The following is an 18,668-nucleotide window of genomic DNA, read 5'->3' on the forward strand; positions in this document are numbered from 1 at the left end:
AAAGGTTTCCAGCTCCCAGTTATCACCTTGGGTGGGTGGAGACCTACATCTCCTTCTTTTCTGACCAGGGGTTTTAAGGGTTTTAAGGCTGCAGAGCTCTCTGCCCTACACTGCAATATCCCCAGCAAACCAGTCTGCTTAAAAGGCAGCATGTGCTTTGCTTTCTCTCTGGGCTATGATCAGTGTATTACTAGGGTTGCCAACTTTCTAATTGCACAAAACCGAACACCCTTGCCCTGCCACTAGCCCCCACCCCACCCCTTCTGCAAGGCCCCGCCCCCTGTTCACTCCATCCCCCCTCTCTCCGTTGCTCGCCCTCCCCCACCCGCACTCACTTTCACCAGGCTGGGGCATGAGGCTGAGGTTTGGGAGGGTGTGAGGACTCTGGCTGGGGGCACAGGCTCTGGAGTGGGTCTGGGGATGAGGGGGTTTGGGGTGCAGGAGGGGGCTCGGGCTGGGGCAGGGAGTTGGGGTGCGGGCTCCAGCTGGGTGGCACTTACCTCAGGCAGCTCCCGGAAGCGTCCTGGATGTCCGGCTCGTAGGAAGAGGGGCCAAAGGCTCTGAATGATGCCAGCACCTATGGGCGCCTCCCCCAGAGCTCCCATTGGCCACGGTACCCGACCAATGGAAGCTGCAAAGCTGGCGCTCAGGGTGGGGGCAGCATGCAGAGCCGCCCTGGTCACCCCTGCGCCTAGGAGCCGGACATGCCGGGCACTCCTGGGAGCCTCACGGAACCAGGGCAGGCAAGGAGCCTGCCTTAGCCCTACTGGGCCACTGACCGGACTTTTAGCAGCCTGGTCAGCAGTGCTGACTGGAGCCACCAGGGTCCCTTTTCGACTGTTCCAGTCGAAAACCAGACACCTGGCAACCCTATGTATTGCCAGCAGTTAAATTATCACACAGCTACTTCCAATCTAGCACCTTTATTCTTAAAATAAAAACATTACAGAGAAAGCATATAAAAACAATAAATGAACCTACATGCATGCTAAAAAGCTTACCAAGACCACCTCGAACTCCAACATAAGACTCTGGTAGATGTCAGTTTTTTACACCCCAAAATTGTGTTTTCCCCGTGATTAAAAGTTCAAATTAAATCCTTAGATCAGGAACCAGAATGAAGTTTGGGCAGATCATCCATTTATACAGCCCAGGTCTTTGATCTTGCCTTCCATAATAGGGAATGAGCAGGCAGTTGGCCTCTCCTCAAGGCATAGCTTCAAAAGGCTCGGTTTTTGCATAATCAGAGATGTGGAATTTGCATTAGCTATTCCCCTGGAATTCCCCAGGAAATCCACTTACTGTCCTAGAAAGTTCATACTTATCTGGCACAGTTCAATATAGTCTCTTGAACTCCTTTACATGTCCCAGGTCTCACGTCTGTCACACCGTGCCCCTAGGGAAATTACATACAATCCCAGCCCACCTTAATACAATAAGGCCTTCCAAGGATATTGCAGGAAATTGTCATACCTGTCACAATGGGGATTCAATGCTTTGTTACCTGTCTGCATCTGTTTAAAGGTCCCAGAGAATATGGATGTGTAGGTGAGTGGAATATCCATTCCTTCTTCTATAGGACAAGATAAGGGGTGTAGGTACATCCTAATGCAGAGGTTCCCAAAGTGTGGGGCATGTCCCCCTAGGGGAGCATGGAGGACCCTCTGAGGGGGGCAGGGGGCCCAGGCCAGCTCCCCCAGGGTTGGGGAGGGAGCACTACCCAGCCCTTCCCTACCCCCAGCTGTGCTCCAGTCCACCCTCCAGCCATGTCCCCAGCCTCGGCCACTGGCCGTGACTCTGAGGCTGGTGGCAAGGCTGGGAGTGGAGCCGTACCTGTCCATGGGCCCGGCTGCCAGCCCCCACCACAGCCTGGCTGTGGCTCTGCTCTGGCCCTTGCCCCAAGCAGGCCCCAGACTCACCCACAGTTGTAGCCCTAGCCTCAGCCCCCTTACCCCGTCCACGTTCCCCCAACCCACCCTCCGCCCCAAGTCATGGCCCCGCTCCCAGCTTGGGGGGTTGGGGGGTTGCAGACAGGGGTAAGGGGCGGCACGACCCTCAGAAGTTGGGGACCACTGCCCTAATGTGTAGCAAACATAGGCATCCCTCACACTTGCATGCTTAGTGGAAGGCTATGAGTTTTGTTCACAGAGGGGAAAATCCTCTTGATTCTGAGTATCCTTCACTGCAATTAAATATCCTTATATATCAATATCCTTCACTGCAATTAAAAGAGAAGGCAAAGAAGCAATTCTCTGTCTGTCTCTCTACTAACCTCACTTCCTTAACTCCCACCCCTAGGAAGGGATTTATTTGACTACTATCAAACTCTTCATTACTTTAGGATGGTTTATGCACAGTGGAACAAAAAAACCCTATGTGTTTTCTGGGGCTGTTTGAAAACCCTTGTAGACAAGGGAAAGCACTTTTTAATATTTAATTTTTCCTTAGATAAAAGCGCCTTTTCCCCATTCAGGTCATTGATTAGAGAACGGTGGCAAACAATGTTAAGGACATAGTAGGTGCCCCTGACCAAAGACAGCCAGGAAGACCGTAAGCAGGTAACTTTCTGCAGCTAATTATGTTTATCATATGTTCATGAAAGGTGGGGTACCTGGGTGCAGCAACTCTTGAGAAGTGTCCAGGTCCAGTCTGTTACTACTCAGATGCCTGTTGCTAACAGCAAATGTCTACATCAAAATGTATATGGGTGCATTATTCTGGCTGCAATACATCTCTACCTTTGTTTTATTTTGTTTCCATTTTTCTGTTACTAAATGGTCTGTTTGTAAAATTACAACATTCTTTATTGTGGAAATTCAGTAATACTGCAAAGTTGTAATTGATTATATTTATAAGGCTCCGTGAATAAAGTTGTATGCCATACAAAGGCCAAAATCTGTCTCGCCTCACTTTTTAACAGACACAAATTAACCCTTCTGTAGCATTAGCTGTACCCATATTCTGGCCAGTTGAGGGCTCACATATATCACTGACACAGATTACTCACTCATCCCAGAAGCGATCAATATGAGGCAGTGCAGTAAACACACAAGGCACACATCATGACTGCTGAGCTCTCTGGAATGTTCATCCACAGTCCAACACATGAGCTTGAGGAATGTCAACTCTGTGGGCCTGGGAAGAAACAAGACTGGGAACCAATAGTTGCGCCCATCAGTCTACTGCTGCCTATAGCATCCATAGGGAAAAACGATGAGCCAGCCAGTGTTTGATGCTAAAATATTAACAGTTATATCTCATAAAAATCCACATCTTCACGTCAGAGAACTAAATAATGTATTCACTTGAGGATTGAAAGCTTGCAAAATGACACAATAACTTCTATGACTACCCTACCAATAAGCTGCATTTTTATTTGCAATAATATATGAATTGTCTCAATCAAACAACAGTACAACAGCACACTACCACAAGACATTAGATACTAACAGAAACAAATAATTTCAGATAATTAGAAAACTTGAATAAAATTTAGCTTTTTCCCCCCATTGTATTTATCAGAATGTGGCACAAAATAAGAGATTCTTACTTTCTTAATGACTGCCAAAACATTAAGAAAAAATGTAGAAGAAAATTGTGAAGATATTTCCTGATTAGGTAGATTAGATCAACTAAGAAGTATAGTCTTGCTGCATTTTGCTATATGCTTTCATGTAAACCTCTGCCTGAAGAAGCATTCTATTGTGTTCAGCTAAACCCCAAAAGGACAATAATTCAAGTTCTGTGTCTACAGACAACAAAACTTTAATTTTGCAATATTTTCTCAGTCTTATGGAGGAGATATTCTAAAAGTCAAGTAGTGACATTTTCTGGTAATTCTCACTCCTTTTCAACCGTATCACCACTTTGACGATTTTACTCCACCTCAGATGAAGAACAAATAACCCAACGTGAACAATCCTGAAGAATTTTGTTTTAGCAGTTCTAGCTATGAACCACATACATTCCAGGGGATTCAACTTAGTCAGCTTCAGAGCAGTTCTTAACAGATTTAGAGATGTTTGAGTTCATGCTGCCAACTGACATGTAACATTGCACCCTGCTGAGATAGTGTTGCTAAAAGGTCAACATGTTCCCCCCTCCATCTAACTATCTCGGGATGATACTCATGCAATAGCGCTTTCTGTGGCCAACACAGAACAATACACTTTTGACAACAAACTTTTTCCTTCCCTTCACTACCCATGCCATTCACATTATTAGTTGCTAATGTAACCATATTCTCTTACAAAGTCAAAACACCTTAATCTTTATATTTCAGATACTATCATTACTCACATATACATGAACACAACCCCATGTTCATGTGTATTTGGGCCTGATCCTACAAGCATGTGCTTAATTTCATGCACTGTGAGAGGTTTCATTTATTTTAATAGTGCCACTTACATTGCAGAGTTAAACACGCATCAATCTTTACAGGATCAGGGACAAAGGCACCAGTGTTGCAGTGAGACCCAACACAAGTGAACCTCTGCATTCATGCAAAGCTCTACTGACTTCAGTTAGACTCTGTACAGGCACAGGGGTCTGTCTGCATAGACTTTCCTGCAGGATCGTGGCCTAATCTAGGGGAGACATATGTGAGCAACCCTATAGCTAGAGTAAGTTTATGATCACCATAAAAGAGGGAGAGCAGAGTTTTACAGTCTAATATGGCAACCAAAAATGAATAATTAAATTAATTTAAATTTTATCTCCTGGATCCCAGTCTAATGCCTCATGGTATAAATTTGGAACAGATTACATAAATCATAGTACTTGCTTGGTAGGTAGTAGGTACCTACTTTACAGGCACAAAAGTACTTGAGAACAGTGTGATGTTTCAGTACAACAGTCACTTCCGTGAAATTTCCTTCTTAACCTTGACAAGCAAGTTACAATTTCCTGTAATATGAAAAATAAGGAAATGCTTAAAATTTAAACAAGTTACAGTTCCAGGCTGTTCCAAAAATAACAAGCACGTGGTAAGGTAACAGGAAAACATACTCTTAATAAAAAACAAACCTTCTTTCAAGCTCTTGAGCATAAAATAGTTCAGAATAAAAATATACAGAAAATAAGGAGTTGAGGGGACACTTACTCCATAAAAGGTTGAATTGTTCTTTGTTAGATTAGCTTTTATTATACGTTTTTCATTTCTTTCGTAACTGAAAGAATCTCAGAATTCTTGTATAATCAACTGCAAGATGTTGACACTGTAGTCACTGCTACTAGTGTGCTTTCAACAGGTATACAGCCATCAGTTTCATATTTGTACACTAACTTTATGATAACAGAAGACATTTAATTTAGACATACATATTGAAATATTCTACCCAATAGCTCGAGATGCTTGTGCAATCTTTTAAAAGAGAAAAACTAAGGCCTCAATCCTACATATATTTACAACAAAGAGTAACTTTGCTCATGCAAATAATATTGTGTATAATGAGACTACTCATGCGAATAAAGTTATGCCATGTAGGTGTTTGTAGGGTGGGAAAATTCCCACAGTACAAAGAATTTATAAATTACTCTTTACCAGAAAGATGTAAGCCACTAGCAACAATACTATCTTTCTTCAACAATTCCCCTTCCTCAGGCTATTCTATCCCCACAAAGCCTGGAAAAACAGATGACCTTTGCAGCATCTCCTGAAGAACAACAAACTGGGGCTCTGACAGACCTTGGGAATGAGAGAGATCCACATTTGAGGACACTACAAAGAAAAATTCCTCAATGTCTATTTCTTTTTCAAATGAAGTTATAAGTTACGGTGACAAAATATAACTGTTTAAGATTTTTATGCCAGTTCTTACTAAAAACTGTATATCAGACATGAGAACCAATTTATTTAAATTAGTAGTCTTTCTTTAGGCAACATAATACTGTTGTGAAATAATGTTGCAGACACAAAATATCACACACTGGGATAATTCAAAGAGATTAAATAAATATGCTAGTCTGGACACAAAACTATGAACAATGGATGCAATGATCTAGGTACGTTTCCATTATTTCCCGTACAATAAGTTATGAATGGTCGAATGGATAAAAGCACTTTCAAAGCTGGACAGAAGCAGATTGCTTTGAAAATAAACACTGTAATATTAAACAAAAGGGTATGTTTTCCATATTGAATTTAATTAAATAAGTGTGCATATCAAAACAAATAAGCTCTTCTTAAAATGCGTTTTTAAAGTAGTTATTTAAAAATCCAAGCTGACATGTTCAAACTATTTTGAAACCATGTTTATTAAATACACTGTAATAAACAAAATGGAAAAGTTCACCATATTTAAGGAAACTTTGTAAGATTTACACCAAGACTTAAAGTGAGACCATCAACTTAAAAATACACACACACCCCTGCCTGAAATTATTTTACCTATTATATCTGAGATCATTACAATGAAAAAATTAGAGAGAAATGGTTTCCTTACTCTTTCAGTTTATTCTGGGTATCTGACAACACCATGTCTCATCATTTTCACTGTTTTTCCCTCTATAGTCAGAGTCACCTGTTTGTGTGGGTCTTTCACACTCCAACAGAAGAGAGAGAAAAATATTATTTTGAAAATGTGTGATTGCCAATTTAGGTGGGTTTACCAATGAGGGAGGTGGAGGGAGCTAATGGCAGATGTAACACCTGAAACTAGTTTTAAGTCATTTTGTGAGTTTACTAGATTTCAAGTTGAATAATAATTATACCAGAATTCCAAATGAAAAGCAAACCAAGGAAATCTGTGTCCGCTTTACAAAGTTTGTCACTTTTCATAACTTCCTGGGACAAAGATTTCTGCTCAGCATTCTACACAGGACTTCAGTTAGTCACTGGTTCTACAACTACAAAGCTCAGAAAGGCTGTTGACAGGGAGTGATTCAATTAGCCTCATTTTACACAGAGGTCACCTGCCAATTCCCAAGGCTGAAATTCAGCACCAGCTCATTCCAGCGACCCCCCTCTCCCACACATACCTTTTATTGCACAGACTGGCGCCTGCCACTTATCACTTCCGTTTTCACCCAGCTCAATTTGTCCCCAAAATGCTTTTTAAAAGCCAAGCGTTTCATAAGGCAAAAGAGCTTGTTTAGCCTGTTGGCAGGTTTGATGGGGAAGTAGGGCAATAGATCTGAGGTTTACCCTCCCTATCGTGTTACCGCCCAGCTGCAGAAAAATCGCCCCCTGTCCTCTAGAGACGCCAGCTGCCCCACATTAAAGTGTCACATAATACATGACAAGTGTTTCAGCTCGCAAGGTTAAACCCTGCATCAAATGGCATAGAGCGCAAGGGGACAGAGGGCGCCTGCATTGCTGGACATGGCCTGCCTGGGAAGGAGACCGAGTGAAACGCTGCCCGCTGGCTTGGTTCCCGGTTTGTAAAGTGGAAAGTTTCCTCCGCCACCGAGGCTGCTGGAGGGAGTTATGGTGCCAGCCCCTAGGAGCCCCCACCAGTTTCCTCCCCACCCCACCAAAGCGCACTGATGGAGGGGAGGCTTGTAAACCGGGCCCTGCCCGCATGGCATCTGAGCCATTAGAACAGCAAGCCAGCCGGCCCGGCCGGCGTCCCGAGCGAGACTTGCACGAGTGCACTGGGCCAGCCGGGGAGAACAGGGCCAGCGGAAGTCTCGCGCCGCGATCGCTGTCTTCACCCCGGTGCCGAGTCCCCCGGGCGGCGGGGGACCAGCTGGGCAGCGGGGAATTTCCGAAGGCGCCGGAGGGCGCGAGCTGGGAGCGGTGCAGAGTTTGGGGCGGGAGCTCCGCCTCTGGGTCCCCTCTTACCTTTTGGTCCACGATGGAGCAAGCCATTTCCCGGACGTGCGCCAGGCTGAAATCCCCCGAGGAGTCCTGCAGCAGCAGCACGGGCTCCCGGCTCAGCCCGATCTGGAGGTGAAAGGAGATGCCGCCGCCGGGAGCAGCCCCCGCCGCCGGCTGCAAAGGGCTGGGCGGCCGGATCACCGGAGGGGCGCTCATGGAAAACTTCCCGCAGGAGCAGCAGCAGGGGTGGTGAGAGAGGGGCGGGGAGGAGAGAGGCAGAGAGACACAGCGGCGTGAAAAGTTGGTGGGAGCCCCAGGCGCGGTGCAGATCCCCCGCTCCCGGGTGAAAATGGCGGGGGGCGGGGGAGGAATCGGATGCAGACAGGAAAAGGCGGCGAGACGCCCACAGCGAGGGGGGAGCCCAGCCCAGCCGAGGTGCCGCCGCCGCCGCTGCTGGCTCTGGCTGCGGACTGAAGGCGGCGGTCAGCGAGCCGCACGCTGCGAGCCCGGGGGGAGGGAGGAGGCGGCGCAGCCATGAGCCACCACACGGCGGCCGCCGGAGCAGCAGTCGGCCCGGCTCCCAAGTGTCCGGAGAGGGCTGAGGTGCCCGCCTCCCTCTAGCCGCCAGCCAGGGATCTCACCCCCGCCCTTGGACCGCGTCGTTTCTCCCTTCAAGACAGCTAAGCCCCAACCCCACCGCACGGCGCCAAGTTCTTCGCTTCCCGCTTCTCTCCCGGGACACCTGGGGTCCGCACCTCCCGCCTCACCCGAGGCTTTCCTCTCCCCGCCCTCAGCCTCCTCCCGGCGCTCCCCGCCCCGAGCCGGCTCCCTCCAGGCGGGAGAGCGCCTGTCTGGTCCACGAGCATCCCCGGCCCGGGCGCAGTACCTTCAAAGCCGCCTTCATCCTGGCCGCTGCCGCTGCTGCCCGGAGGGCAGGAGGCTACGACACCTGGAGGCAGAGCGCGAAGAAAGTCGGGGAAGCTTGGGGATTTTTCTGTGGCAGCGGGGCGAGCTCTCCCGGGCTGGGGGGACCGCAAGCGTTGGCTTGCGAGGGCGGGGAGATTTGCATGAAAGTAGGAGCTCAACCCTGTCACCAGCTCCTACCGACTGTCGCACGCGTTCCCTTCCAGCGGAGCCATTCCCCCCCGGAGCCAGTCACATACTGGCGGGGGAGGGAGGTGGTGAATGGCACCGCGGGAGGGGAGCTGGCTGTTCCCTGCTATTTGTCAGGGTGCTCCTCCTCGGTGATTTATTTGTAGGGGAGAGGGGGAATCCATCCCATCCTCTTCCCGAAAATAACTTCCTCTCTAGGGAACGTACAGCTTTCAGTTGCTAAGTGGGAACTCTCTGACACAAAGATCAGGCAGCCTTTCTAACTTTAAAGCACAATGCACGTGGCATCTGTTTGCATATGCCTCCATACAATAAGGCCAATGGCAGGTGACAGTTAACCTAAGCTATTAACACTGAACTCCCCTTGGAAATGAACTTTGGGAGTGAACTTTGAATAGACGGAATACCGAATTAGTGTCTCTTAATTATTCGTATGGCATCTAGGCATGACGGTGATGAGTGTAATAACATGCGTTTAATAAGCAGAGCTCGTCAAACATTTTCAAAACTTTTTTTTTCTAAACAAATTGTCAACATTTATGTTCCGTTTTTAATTGGATGTGTTGTTAGGGCACTGTTTACCTGGGTCTGCAGTTTAAAGAACTGGGTTTTATTTTCACCTAGGAATTTTTCACATACACACACACAGAACACTGCTGCTTGTTGCTTGTAAATTCTTCTGAATCATTATAATCCTTGCCAGATTTTCTTCAAATTATTTCCATTTTTATTTCTGTCTTCTACATAATACCATGCATGGCTATCTTATCATGTTTATCAGTCACTTTACAGGTCACAAATATTTCTTCTTACATTTAAAGGCTAAGATTTACATTTTAGTTTTAAATTAGCATTTCCAAACATATTCTTCTATTTTGGCTTTACTGCTGCAAATACACATAGTGCTTCTGCTATGTCTACAATGTTTCCTTTTATTATGTATGTTACATACATATGAGTTGCTCTTCCATCTTTTTACACCAATTATCCTGGTTACATCATTATGAGAAATAGTGTTAATGTTTTATAACAGTTCCTGCTGTCTTATTTTATTGTCCTCCTATCCAGTATGTGACCACTTTTGAAAAAGACAGTTTATTTGCAGTCCCTTTATAGCCACCTGAAACTAGCATTGAGTACAGGAAAACTATAGCCAAAAGTCCTTTCATTTTGGAAAGTCGCTTATCAGTTGCCTAGAAACTGTCCATTCTTGAATCTTTTTGATCCATCAAGTTCTAGTGATATCACAAATCCTTGATACTTGTTTTACAGTAGCGCCTAGAGGCCTCAATATCATATCTGGGTTAGCTGCTTCAAACACTATCCAGCGACTCCACTTTTAAAATCATATGTGATAGCAAACCCAACACCTTCCCTAGCAGTTTCCTGGTCCCTACTAATTCTTCCTGCTTCAGAGCTGCACTTTCATAGAAGTCAGGCATTTCTGGTGCTAACCCTTTTAATTGGCAGAGCAAAGCACCTGTAGTCCTTGTGCGGCTATTTGGCAAATGACAGCTGCCCAGTATATCTTGCTCTCTTCTAGCTGGCAGGAACCTGTTTCTGCAGAGGTTTTAAAAACAAAAAAAATCCTACTTCTGCCCCTCTGCCAAGGAGTAACAGATGGCCAGGGCCTTGCAGGACAGCTTCCCAGTGGAGGAGAATTCAGTAAGGCAAAGTGAGGTTATTTTATTTAGATGTATTTAGACATATACACCAGTCCTAGAACAGAGATGGTCACAAACAGCAAGCAGGTAATACTTTCAGGAATATCATCTTAATACCTCAATCCCAAGGATCATCTCATCCTCAAGAATTTACTCCAGTCACAGATCAACACAGAGAATGAACTGCTGCTCAAACAGTCCTTGACCCAAAGCTTAGCATAACAAAATTAACATCACCATACAGCATATCTTCCCAAAACTGAATATTTTGCTCACACTCTAAAGGTGCATCTGCCTTTATGGCAGAGTGCAGAGTACATACACTGCACACCTCACTAGCACAGGTATAAATAGCAGCGTAGACAATGAGGCATAGCTTTGGTGAGTAGGGTGCCCTACACACCAGAACCGCTTGCGTATGCACTGTACACAGCTCCCTACATGTCCAAGGAGTGCCTTCCATTTCTACACTGCTATATAGCAGGGTAGTGTCCTCCTGTCTCCCCACTGCCAAAGACTTTTCCCCACCACAATAAAATGCTGTGGCAGAAGGGAGCTGCCAGAGACTTTCCCTGCCATGTGTAGATATGCATCACAGTGAAAAGCATGGACACAGCATGTAGCTACAGATGTAGTGTCTTTATTCTACTACACCCCTAAGTGTAAACAGCCTTAGAAAAAGAATTTGGACAATTATGTATAACATTGCCACCTGGTGACACTAGACATATATTGTTGAAGAAATGACACATTTTCATAGGAGGAACACTCTTATCTGTTCAACATGTGTATCCAATTATGCAAGGGCTCTTTTCTTGTCCCCAGAGCAATGTATAGTGCATCAACTGTGTTGAGGAAAATTCAATGGCAAGAGCATCTCATTTCCCATTGCTTAAGCCAGGGGCAGATTGTTTCTTTACTTTGTTTTTCCCCCAGGGTTTTTAATAGGATGAGATGGAAGGCTGCTAGATCATGTTTTTCTTCCACCCCACATATATGTGATCAGGGAAATAGGGATTTCCTCTCCCTTCTTTCCCTGAGTAGGATGGATCTCTTATATGCATTGACTGGCTGGGAGGGAAATGATTTAACATAATTCCTTTGCTATTCTTCCTGTCAATTCAATTTTTGCCTCTGCTGAGCTGTAAAGATTGTTCTGTACAGAACAGTAGCCCAGTGTGGAGAAGGAAACTGACAAGACAAAGCTGGAGACAACAGAGGCAGCTTATCCTTGAACATTAACCTCCTCCACCTACAACAGAACAAAAGTTGGGAGTTACAAAAATGCTGTAATCACATCCACTAAAATGACTTCCATGCTTGCATTACTACTACTGGCTTTGTTCTGTTTTTCAAGCCTCCACTCTTCTCAGTCTAGCTATTTAAAGTGTATAGCTCATGAAAAAGAAACATCTAAAATCCCTAACATCTTTGTCTATCATGACAAGATGATGTACTTTCATTGCCACTTTTCTTTGGATGATAACATAGTTCCATGCCCAAATGAGCTTAAATTACAAGGTCCTGATCCTTCTGTACTGAAATCAAAAGTTGTTTAACTATGGATTTCAATGGAATGGAATAGAGTTGATAATGTCTAGCTTGGGACACTGCAAACTAGGCCCCCTTTATTCTTTTTTACCCTATTGCTCTGTGCTCCCTGCTATGTACATCTTCATGCAATGTCCTGCCTGAGTGACCAAGCAACAGGTTAAACTGCCACCTTGCAATGGTGAGGATCCCTTGTGGGTTAGTTTCTGTTTTACCATGGTTCTGTGGCCTGCTGGCAATATCGGTTGGTGGCTTTTCCATGGAGCTGTGAGCACAGGTGCTTGGGTGTTAGGGTTCACTGAAACCATTGACACCTGCACCTTTTCTGGCAAGAGGGAGAACCTGGTTCTTAATTATGTGCAATGTGCCAGCTTGTACCTCCTCTTCCACCTGCTCCAGCACTTTTTACTGAGGTTCAGACTGCATCTTTTCCTTGCACTTGTTCCTCTACTCACTTCCCATCTGTGGCCCCACAAAATACAAAGACTTCCTCAGCAACCTCCTCCTAGTATTAAACCAGTGGCTATCCATCAGCCCAGGAGAAAGAAGCTGGATAGGGTGGGGAGTTCTCTGCAACACTGGGTCCTTTTTCTGGTCCTTTCTCAGTTCACACATATGGGCAGGAGGATCTACTGCTTTCTTGTACTCCTCAGACAATGGGCATTGTTTGGGGTTCTCTGCTCAGTGTCTCCCACTGGATCTATGTTTTGACCCTATGACCTAAAACCTCATCCATGTATTTTTCTTTTTTTGTTCCCCCATAATTTGTTCATTTCTTGGTTCTGCAGCCCTTCCCTCACCTGAGGGCTGGTTCTTTTGCTGCTTTAATAGGCAGAGCATTCCACCATCATTACAGCATAATCAGCTGGCTAGGGGTATGAGCAAACTGTCAATACAATAAAACTCCATACAGTTTCAAAGATGTCTGACATGAATAACAGAAATTTGTTATAGAAGATTAGGTTCCATGGAGAAGTGAAGAATACAAGATGTGAAATTCCTTTGAATATGTTCCTAGTATTACACTTTCCAATTAAACTGTAATGTGTGGGGGGCGGGGTATTTAAATATCTGAATCTTGCATGAGGACAGAACAAAAACTTTGGAACAATTTGAAAATCAATTATGGCATAAATATTCAAAATGGATGTATAATTTTTTGCAACTGCTGCGATTCGGAAAATGTGCTATGCCTAGCTACAGGCACCTAAATTGCTTCTGTTTCCAGGATTATTTATTTCCAGAATCATTGCAGCCACTGGAAATTTTACTGCTTCTAACTTGTCAAAAGCCCCCATTTTAATTGGAAGCAGTCATGTCTTATGTAATAATCTTAACCATGCAGTGTATTGTGGATTTTAATTTACAGCTTTCACAGAGATGTCTGGAAATCTTCACTACTCTGTTTTTATTTGATACTTGCCAGTAATGATAAACACTATACTTCAGATAGACTGACAACACCTCCTACTTCCCATTACAAGGCCCTATTTTCAGTTGCTTGTACCTTTACCAAACTTCAATTGCACTACAGTTTTTCATGCCAGGTGTCTGCCTCAGGCTAAATTTAAAAAAAAAATTGGGTACCCAGGCAGCATGGAGGAGGCAGCTACCTGATTTGAATGCAGAGGAGACAAAAGTTAGACGGGGGGTGCGAGAAGTAAATTGGGACAAGGACTGAAACTGGAACTACTGGAGGAGAGACTGGCACTGGTTATGAAAGAAGACTGGTAACTGGAGGAGGAAGGAGAAGGCATGACTAGTTAGACAAGGACTGGGATCCAGTGAGAAAAAATGGGGCAGCCAGTTGTCTGGAAGAGGGGAAACACTGAGATTGGACATGGAGCTAGGAGGAGGAGGAGAGACTGAGGGTATGTCTACACTACAAAATTAGGTCGAATTTATAGAAGTTGATTTTTTAGAAAGCGATTTTATACAGTCAATCATGTGTGTCCCTACTAAGCCCCACTAAGCGCATTAAATCGGCGGAGTGCGTCCACAGTACTGAGGCTAGCGTCGACTTTCGGAGTGTTGCATGTGGCTCGCTATCCCACAGTTCCTGTAGTCTCTGCTGCCCATTGGAATTCTGGGTTAAACTCCCAATGATTGGATGGGGAAAAAACATTGTTGTGGGTGGTTTTGAGTACATGTTGTCAGTCACCCCTCCCTCCGTGAAAGCAACGGCAGACAATCGTTTCGTGCCTTTTTTCCGTGCGGGCGCCATACTGCTTTCAGCAGACAGTGCAGTACGACTGCTAACCATCATCGTCATCCACCGCTTCCACTGCAACTCTGCTCTCCTGGTGCTATGAATCCATCTCGCAGGTCCTCTACAGGACCGTCGTCATCCACCGCTTCCGCCGCAACTCTGCTCGGTTGCTCTTGTCTCACCATACCACGACAAGCATGCAGCCCCCTCAGCAGTTGTGTCATCGGCAGCAGATGGTGCAGTAGGTCTGCAAAACTGTTCATCCAACCACCGCTTCCCCTGCAACTCTGCTCTCCTGCAGACACCATACCACGGCAAGCATGGAGCCCACTCAGATCACCGCGGCAGTTATGAGCATTGTAAACACCTGGCACATTATCATGCAGTATATGCAGAACCAGAACTTAAAAACCAGGCCAGGAGGCGACAGCAGCACAGTGACGAGAGTGATGAGGACATGGACACAGACTTCTCTCAAAGCACGGGCCCTGGCAATTTGGCCATCCTGGTGGCGAGGAGGCAGGCTCATGCCATGGAACGCTGATTCTGGGCCCGGGAAACAAGCACAGACTGATGGGACTGCATAGTGTTGCAGGTCTGGGATGTTTCCCAGTGGCTGCAAAACTTTCGCATGCGTAAGGGTACTTTCATGGAACTTTGTGACTTGCTTTCCCCTGCCCTGAAGTGCAAGAATACCAAGATGAGAGCAGCCCTCACAGTTGAGAAGTGTGTGGCAATAGCCCTGTGGAAGCTTGCAATGCCAGACAGCTACCGGTCAGTCAGGAATCAATTTGGAGTGGGCAAATCTACTGGGGGGGCTGCTGTGATGCAGTTAGCCAACGCAATCAAAGATCTGCTGATATCAAGGGTAGTGACCCTGGGAAATGTGTAGGTCATAGTGGATAGCTTACTGCAATGGGATTCCCTAACTGTGGTGGGGCGATAGACGGAACCCATATCCCTATCTTGGGACCAGAGCAAGAAGGCAGCCAATACATAAATCGAAAGGGGTACTTTTCAATGGTGCTGCAAGCACTGGTGGATCACAAGGGGCGTTTCACCAACATCAACGTGGGATGGCCAGGAAAGGTACATGATGCTTGCATCTTCAGGAACTCTGGTCTGTCTGAACAGCTGCAGCAAGGGACTTACTTTCCAGACCAGAAAATAACCATTGGGGATGTTGAAATGCCTATAGTTATCTTTGGGGACCCAGCCTACCCCTTAATACCATGGCTCCTGAAGCCATACACAGACACCCTGGACAGTAGTCAGGAGGTGTTCAACTATAGGCTGAGCAAGTGCAGAATGATGGTGGAATGTGTCTTTGGACGTTTAAAAGCGCGCTGGCGCAGTTTACTGACTCACTTAGACATCAGCGAAACCAATATTCCCATTGTTATTACTGCTTGCTGTGTGCTCCACAGTCTCTGTGAGAGTAAGGGGGAGACATTTATGGCAGGGTGGGAGGTTGAGGCAAATCACCTGGCTGCTGGTTACATGCAGCCAGACACCAGGGCAGTTAGAAGAGCACAGCAGGGTGCACTGCACATCAGAGAAGCTTTGAAAACTAGTTTCATGACTGCTCAGGCTACGGTGTGACATTTCTTTTTGTTTCCCCTTGATGAAAATCACCCCTTTGGTTCACTCTACTTCCCTGTAAGCCAACCACTCTCCCCTCCCCCCTTCAATCACCGTTTGCAGAGGCAATAAAGTCATCGTTGTTTCAAATTCATGCATTCTTTAGTAATTCATCACACAAATAGGGGGATAACTGCCAAGGGGTGGGGAAGGAGGAAAGTACTGGGTGGGATGGGGGAGGAGGGAAGCACTGGGTCGGATGGGGGAGGAGGGAAGGACAAGGCCACACTGCACTTCAAAACTTATTGAATGCCAGCCTTCTGTTGCTTGGGCAGTCCTCTGGGGTGCAGTGGTTGGGTGCCCCGAGGGGCCCCCCTCCCACGTTCTTGGGTGTCTGGGTGAGGAGGCTATGGAACTTGGGGAGGAGGGCGGTTGGTTACACAGGGGCTGCAGTGGAGGTCTGTGCCTTTCCTGCACCTCAACCATATGCCAGAGCATATCAGTTTGATCCTCCAGTAGCCTCAGCATTGTATCCTGCCTCCTCTCATCACTCTGCCGCCACCTCTCCTGTTGCTCCAGCCATCTATCCTCTCGCGTGTCCCTCCTGTCCTCGCGTTCATTTTGTGCTTTCCTGGACTCTGACATTGTCTGCCTCCACACATTCTGCTGGGCTCTGTCAGTGTGGAAAGACAGCATGAGGTCAGAGAACATTTCATCACGAGTGTGTTTTTTTCATCTTCTTATCTTCACTAGCCTCTGGCATGGAGATGCTAGTGGCAGCGTTGAAACATTTGCAGCTGCGGGAGGAAAAAAAGGGAGAGTAAAATTGAAAAAGACACATTGGCCATTTAAAAGGAGGGGTTGATGTTTTTGCTTTAACGTGCAACACAAACCCAACTAAACCTCCCCCACACACCCAGTTCTCTGGGATGATCGCTTCATCCCTCCCCACACCACATGGCTAATAGCGGGGATGATTTCTTTTCAGCCACAGGCAAACAGCCCTGCAGGAACAGCCACCTCTGAATGTCCCCTTAATAAAATTCCCCTATTTCAACCAGGTGACCATGAATGATATCACTCTCCTGAGGATAACACAGAGAGAAAAAGAACTGATGTTGCTTGAATGCCAGCAAACACCAGGACCACATGCTGCTATGGTTTCTTATGCAATGATTCCAGACTACGTGCTACTGACCTGCCATGTTAAAGTGTCCTACCATGGAGGACGCAATAAGGCTGCCCTCCCCAGAAACCTTTCGTAAAGGCTTTGGGAGTACCTCCAGGAAAGCTTCATTGACATGTCCCTGGAGGATTTCTCCTCCATCCCCAGACATGTTAACAGACTTTTCCAGTAGCTGTACTGGCCACGAATGCATTCCAAGTCATCAGGGCAAATTAATCATTAAACATACTTGCTTATAAACCGTGTATTATATTTACAAAGGTACACTCACCAGAGGTACCTTCTCTACCTTCAAGGTCTGGGAGCCTGGGTTGGGAGGGTATTGGCTCCAGGGTGATAAACAGTTCCTGGCTGTCGGGGAGAACAGTTTCTCCGCTTGCCTGGTGTGTGCTATCTTCAACCTCCCCCTCCTCATCACCTTCCTCATCCCCAAAATTCTCATCCCTGTTGCGTGAGACTCCCTTGCAGGAGTCCACATACAGATGTGGGATAGTTGTAGGGGCACCCCCTAGAATTGCATGCAGCTCATCATAGAAGCGGCATGTCTGGGGCTCTGACCCCGATCAGGTGTTTGCCTCTTTGGTTTTTTGGTACACTTGCCTGAGCTCCTTAAGTTTCACATGGCACTGCTGCGGGTCCCTGTTATAGCCTCTGTCCTTCATGTCCTTGGAGATTTTTTCAAATATTTTGGCATTTCGTCTTTTGGAATTGAGTTCTGATAGCACGGATTCGTCTCCCCATACAGCGATCAGATCCAGTACCTCCCGTTCAGTCCATGCTGGAGCTCTTTGGCGATTCTGGGACTCCATGGTCACCTCTGCTGATCAGCTTGCCATGCTGGCCAAACAGGAAATGAAATTCAAAAGTTCGCGGGGTCAGTTTACCTGGTCAGTGCATCTGAGTTGAGAGTGCTGTCCAGAACGGTCACCATGGAGCACTCTGGGATAGCTCCCGGAGGCCAATACCGTCAAATTGAATCCACACTACCCCAAATTCGACCCAGCGATGTCGATTTCAGTGCTAATCCCCTCGGTGGGGAGGAGTACAGAAATCGATTTTAAGAGCCCATTAAGTCGACATTATGGCTTTGTTATGTGGATGGGTGCAGGGTTAAATTCATGTAACACTGCTAAATTTGACCTAAACTCGTAGTGTAGACCAGGGCTGAGACTGGCTGCACAGGGAAACTGAGACTAGGACGCAGTGGAGAGGAAGGGGGGAGGAGGAGAAGAGACAGATCTGAAAAGGAGCTGAAGTAGAGATTGAAGGAACAGCCCAGGAAGGGAGACTGGGCCTGGTAGCTAGTGGGATTGGGACTTGGACAGTGAGCCTGGAGAGGGAGTGGCTGGGAAAGGAGACTGTGACTGGGATCAGAAGCCTGAGAAGTGGAGACTAGGACTAGGTAGACTAGGAGAATGGGACTGTGACAAAGATTCAGGAGTTGGGTAGAGACAGGAGTGGGACTGGGACAGGTTGGAGGGAATGGGGGAGAAGAGGGCAAGCTTAGGGGTGTTATGGTGCAGGTTGGATGTCTCCCAGCAAGCATGTCTTTGATCAATGGATTTTTACAAACTTTGTTGAAGCTGATGGCATGCCAGCTGA

At 46.4% G+C, this 18,668-nt stretch overlaps 1 protein-coding gene across 2 annotated transcripts in view; it reads right to left on the bottom strand.

The window, feature by feature from the left end:
* Window positions 1-8,107, bottom strand: part of PRKD1 (protein kinase D1) — a 293,158-nt gene extending 285,051 nt beyond the window's left edge. The window contains exon 1 of one of the 2 annotated variants that reach the window (XM_084630653.1): window positions 7,787-8,107. In XM_084630653.1, the coding sequence (XP_084486779.1) occupies window positions 7,787-7,978 (192 nt within the window). In that variant the 5' untranslated portion in view covers window positions 7,979-8,107. The remainder of the gene's footprint in view (window positions 1-7,786) is intronic. The other variant, XM_084630652.1, reaches the window with a different exon arrangement.
* Between the last annotated feature and the right edge of the window lie 10,561 nt (window positions 8,108-18,668).

This window comes from Lepidochelys olivacea, assembly GCF_965140295.1.
Source record: "Lepidochelys olivacea isolate rLepOli2 genome assembly, chromosome: 6".
Taxonomy (NCBI): Eukaryota; Metazoa; Chordata; order Testudines; family Cheloniidae; genus Lepidochelys; species Lepidochelys olivacea.